Source organism: Salvia hispanica, chromosome 6, assembly GCF_029641045.1.
Source record: "Salvia hispanica isolate PSC_SH4W2 chromosome 6, Shi_PSC_v1, whole genome shotgun sequence".
Lineage (NCBI taxonomy): Eukaryota > Viridiplantae > Streptophyta > Magnoliopsida > Lamiales > Lamiaceae > Salvia > Salvia hispanica.
Window position 1 is genome coordinate 38285200 of NC_142697.1, and position 5750 is coordinate 38290949.

The 5750-nt window shown below is 40.5% G+C and overlaps 1 protein-coding gene across 1 annotated transcript; it reads left to right on the top strand.

The window, feature by feature from the left end:
- Positions 1-1349: 1349 nt before the first annotated feature.
- LOC125205329 (receptor protein kinase-like protein ZAR1) lies at positions 1350-4701 on the top strand. Its single transcript, XM_048104195.2, has 2 exons — positions 1350-3316; positions 3862-4701. Exons 1-2 carry the CDS (start codon positions 1789-1791, stop codon positions 4500-4502), a joined length of 2169 nt encoding a protein of 722 aa, XP_047960152.1. The 5' UTR covers positions 1350-1788; the 3' UTR covers positions 4503-4701.
- The last annotated feature ends 1049 nt before the right edge of the window (positions 4702-5750 follow it).

Consider the following 5750-nt stretch of genomic DNA (forward strand, 5'->3'; position numbering starts at 1 on the left):
TGTTAGCTTCTAAGCATGTTTTTCATGATTAAAATTTAGATGTAATGATCCATTCTCCACTAAAACATACTAAGTGGATCATTGTATTATTGTTTTTATAATGGGCAGTGAAAAGGTCAAAACTGGGGTGAAAAACAAATGTATAATCATTAATTGGCATTTTAATTTGTGTCACTGATAAAAATGATTGTGAATTATAAGTGGTGTGGGGCGACTGTTTATGTATACTACCCCAATCAAGATTCCACAATTTTACAATCATATGTTTCGAATCAAAGTGGGATAAGGGGAAAATATTCATCTTTTTTTTTTTTGCTATTACATATTTGAAGAAAAGCGTCGCACATGATTTTTTATAAAAAAATATCCTATTTGATCTACTAAAATTATTTATAAATCGAACACAGATATTTCTCATAAATTTCAAAATTCTTGTTTTCTACAAATTGTAAAATGGAATGAGTAACGTGATTGCGTGATTTAGTAAAAATGGAAGTCAAAGGCATGAATGTTTGGCAAGTAGAAAATTTAATTTTGATGCTAAATTTTAGACAACGTAACTACCTAAATAATCATCCTATTCTGACGCATACTACAGCATGAGTTTAGTTGTTGTGTTATCTATCTGCATGAGAAATAGGTAAGCAAAATCATATCACCAAACAATTCATAAATGATCAATAAATACATTTACTAAGCTACCAAACATAATCAGCAATCACATATGGCATGCCCCATGAAAAAAAGACAAACCCTGAAATTAAAAATGTACTGTATTTCTATAAAATTATTCCAACTCAATGGATGGGGCGACGAATATTTATAGTTATAAACTGTAACTATTAACCTTTTTAAAAATATTGCAGCTGCTTTAAAGGAAAAAAGAAAGCTGGACACAAAATTTGCAACTACAAAATTTGTTTATTTTTGAGTGTTAATGATTTGATTCCATGTGATTGCATACATATTTTGTTGGACAGAAAGCGATTGAATATCCAAACAATGTACTTTTTGTGAATTTTTAATTTGAGTTTTGAAATTTTAATTTTCCACTCCTATTAAATGCACTTCAAAACTCAAAAGTATAAATTAAATAGCAGATGATATTGATATCAACTCGGTATAATTCCTCAAACTATTTTCATTATATTTATGAAATTAACACCAAGAGCATGAAGCGAAAATTAGTGAATTTACATTGTAGAAATAAAAAATAAAAAAAACTTGAGACAGAAACGGTACAAATAAACAGAAAATCCAAAAAGAGACAAAAAAAAAACTAGAATCAATTATGCAAGAACATTTTATTTTGCACTAAAAAGCCCATCTTGCTTTTCTTCTACTTCTTCACCTTCTTCATTTTGTCATCTCCATCCTCTTGATGATGAGAGAGAAAAAGAAGCCCTCCCTGCGTGGGCCCAGGCAACAGCCACCCGACTCCTACTCATGTCTTTATCTCATAAATTCCTCAACTCCCACGTCGCCAATTCCATTTCAATTCCAGTTTTTTTTACACCGTTGCAAAGGGCCGCAGCAGCTAAAGCTGCGCTTTCGCTTCAAAATAGTTTCTTGAAAGTTGCAATTCTCAGAATTGAGTGCCGAGTGATAAAAGGGCTCTGCTTTTCCCCCCATAAAAATCGATTCTTGAACCCTCCCATTTAGTTCGCGGCAGAGATAAAAGGAAAAAATTGTTTCTTTTCTGATTTTGAAAAGGGCCGCTTTTTGTTCGTGTTTGTGAGTGAAGAAAAAGCGTTGCTTTTTCAATCCCTCTCTCTCTTGGATTGAAGAATGTTGTTGAAGAAGCTGCATTTGTCGGCATTCTTGCTGCTAAATCTCTGCCTTCACATTTCCTCCTTAAACCCCGATGGCTTATCTCTCCTCTCTCTAAAATCCGCCGCGGACGCCGCCGCCGCCGCCTTATTCGCCGATTGGAACGAGAACGACGCCACGCCCTGCCGCTGGTCGGGAATCTCGTGTATGAACGTCTCCGGCTCCGACGATCCGCGCGTGGTCGGATTATCCTTCGCCGGAAAGAATCTCCGCGCCTACATTCCGTCGGAGCTCGGCAGCTTGATCTATCTCCGGCGCCTCAATTTGCACGACAACAATTTCTACGGCGCAATTCCTGATCAATTGTTCAATGCCTCTTCTCTCCACAGCATTTTCCTCTACGGAAACAATCTCTCCGGCTCGTTGCCTCCCTCTCTGTGCAGCCTCCCTCGCTTGCAGAATCTTGATTTCTCGAACAATTCGCTTTCCGGGCAGCTGCCGAAGTTCTTGCAGAATTGCCGGCAGCTGCAGCGGCTGATTCTGGCTAGAAACAAGTTTTCCGGCCAGATTCCGGAGGGGATTTTTCCGGAGCTGGCTAATCTCGAGCAGCTCGATTTGTCTGCGAACGAGTTCAATGGCTCGATCCCGGATGATATGGGGGAGTTGAAGTCATTGTCAGGGACATTGAACTTGTCTTACAATCATTTTGGAGGGAGTATTCCAAAGAGTTTGGGTGATTTGCCACTAACTGTGAGTTTTGATCTGAGAGGGAATGATTTGAGTGGTGAGATTCCTCAAACGGGGTCGTTTTCGAACCAAGGGCCTACTGCATTCTTGGATAATCCTAGTTTGTGTGGCTTCCCTTTGCAGAGGTCTTGCAAGAACACTAGCTCAGATAGTTCACCAGGGGTTGAGTATGGTTCGGATGGGAATGACGGGGTTGGGGGGCGAAAGGGGCTGAGGCCGGGAATGATCATACTAATATCCGTGGCTGATGCAGTGGGAGTAGCGGTTGTAGGGTTGGTTATCGTGTATGTGTATTGGAAGAGGAAGGATTCTCATGGTTGTAGTTGCACCGGGAAGGGGAAGCTCGGGGGGAATGAGAGGGCGGGTTGTTGTGCTTTTCCTTGCCTCGGGTTTGGGGGTTTCCCTAGTAATGACTCGGAGGTGGGGTCAGAAAAGGGGGCGAGTGGCGTTGGTAATGGTAGTGGTGGGGTGAGTGGTGGAGAGGGTGATCTTGTAGCCATCGACAAGGGGTTTAACTTTGAGCTAGACGAGCTTTTGAGGGCTTCAGCTTATGTGTTGGGGAAGAGTGGTTTAGGGATAGTGTATAAGGTTGTGCTCGGGAATGGGGTTCCAGTGGCGGTTAGGAGGTTGGGGGAAGGAGGGGAGCAACGGTATAAAGAGTTTGTCTCGGAAGTGCAGGCGATTGGGAGGGTGAAGCATCCGAATGTGGTGAAGTTGAGGGCGTACTATTGGGCGCCGGATGAGAAGCTTCTCATCAGCGATTTCATCTCTAATGGTAGCTTGGCCTCTGCTCTTCGTGGTAATGTCTACGATTCTTCGTTTTCGTGTACACTGCGTTGCGTTTACATGATCTTGCTGTTAGGTAGAAATTGTGGCCTTACTTGATAGTATATGCTTTTGTTCATTTTATGTGTGAATAATTGCTTGGTGGCTAGGACAGAGGAATGTGAATGACAAGTAACAAAAACAAGTAATGATTTTGTGTTTTTGGGATTATTTGATCTAACTTATCTAATGATGTTGTTGTTGTACCTTGTTAGCTATTTGACAATGATTCTTGTGGAACCATGTTTTGTATCCTTATATAATTTTGATTAGGATTTAGGTAAAAAGTTATTTGTCTCTCTCTATTGTTGGAGATCATTGCATACCAACATATCCTAGATTGCTTAGGTAGACTGATAGTGACTATGATCCAATTTATTAGATAACCATGACATCACATATTGAAGCTTTCTAGTTGGTTGAACGACGTCGTTTTGATGTCAGACATCCTATAATATGCTTTAGTACTCATAAAATGTTTCCAATCAAATAATTTGTCTTGTGATTTTATTACCACAGGGAAGGCCGGGCAGCAATCGTCCTCGTTATCGTGGACGATCCGGCTGAAAATCGCTAAGGGGGCAGCACGCGGCCTTGCCTACCTCCACGAATGCAGCCCGAGGAAATTCGTGCACGCAGATGTGAAGCCATCGAACATCCTCCTAGACAACGACTACCAGCCCTACGTATCCGATTTTGGCCTCAACCGACTCATCACCATCACCGGGAACAACCCCTCCTCCTCCGGTGGCTTCATCGGAGGCGCCCTCCCATATATCAAAGCGCCTCAACAGGAAAAGGTCAACAACTACCGGGCACCAGAGGCGAGGATCCCCGGTGGCCGGCCTACACAAAAATGGGATGTGTACTCGTTTGGAGTAGTGCTACTCGAGCTGCTTACCGGGAAGTCTCCGGAGATCTCCTCCCCCACAAGCTCGACCTCCACGGAGATTCTAGACCTGGTGAGGTGGGTGAGGAAGGGGTTCGAAGAGGAGAGCCCGTTGTCGGAAATGGTGGATCCCGTGTTGCTCCAAGAGGTACATGCCAAAAAGGAAGTGCTCGGAGCGTTCCATGTAGCCCTAGCGTGCACGGAGAGCGACCCGGATGCCCGGCCGCGGATGAAAACCGTGTTGGAGAATCTCGAGAAGGTCGGAGGATGAGAGGCTAAGGATTTGTGTTTCAAGAAGAGTTTTTTCCCCTCTGTTTCCATATAATTCTTTTTATGATTTTATCTACAATTTCATTTTGCATCTTCCAAGTAGGAAACTAGCTATGGTGTAATTTATCCTGTTTTAACGTATTTTCTTGTAATAAACCGAGCCTATATATAGTTATTTCAATTTTGTATTTTCATTTCAATGTTGCAGCAGTGTTATGGCTTGTGTTACGTAAAAACAGACTAGATATATGGTTTCTTTTTTATACACTAGTCTCACACTGTGTAATGCACAATCCGTTTTATGTCCTCTGCACAAATTTCAAACTTTGAAATAATATTATGAAATGAGAAACAATATCATTATATGGGGTCTACAATCACAAATGTATAAATAACAATTTATTACCTATAAAAGAGTATAGATTAAATAAGTTTTGAAATCTAAAAATGCACACAAATATGTTGATTATAATGTTTTTGGATATCTACAAAAAGACCATTATATTTTACTTTAACAACATTCATATTAGTGTTTTTGGCAATAAATCCAAATCATATACGTATATTTATGTTAATATTACTACCATTAAATCCAAATTATTTATAGTTACAAAGATAACTAGATAAGTAATAAATTTATTGAATCCTATAGGTGTACATATATAGTAATTTAAGTATAGGACAGAAATTTTGAATTATAAAATAAAAAAATCTTTAATGTATATAATCATTTATTATAATATTGTCTAATAATTAAAAATTGCAAATAACCTAAATTTATTTAAATAAGAAGAAGTCTATTATAGTGATCTCATTTTCCCAAAAATAAAAATAAAAATTGATATACTCTCTTCGTCCAATAAAAATATATGCACTTTTCATTTCATTTTGTCCCATAAAATATAGGCATTTTCATTTATAGAAATTTGTCTCCAACTCATTATCCATATACTTTATCATCTACTCCTATACCTTATACCACCATTGACCCATTAGAGCATCAGCACCGGCGGACGTCCGCCGGGCGTCGGACCGGCGTGCCCGACGTCCGCGGCGGACGTCTGCCATTGGGAGAGGAAGGTAGGCGGACGGACGTCCCGTGCGGACACGGGAGTTCCGCAGCATTGGCGCGACGTCCGTCGCGAAGGCTACGGGACGTCCGTCGCTGTGGCATGCGGACAGACGTCCGCGGCGGACGTCGGATATATATTTAATTTTTTTTTCCAAACTCAATATATACGACTCGTTA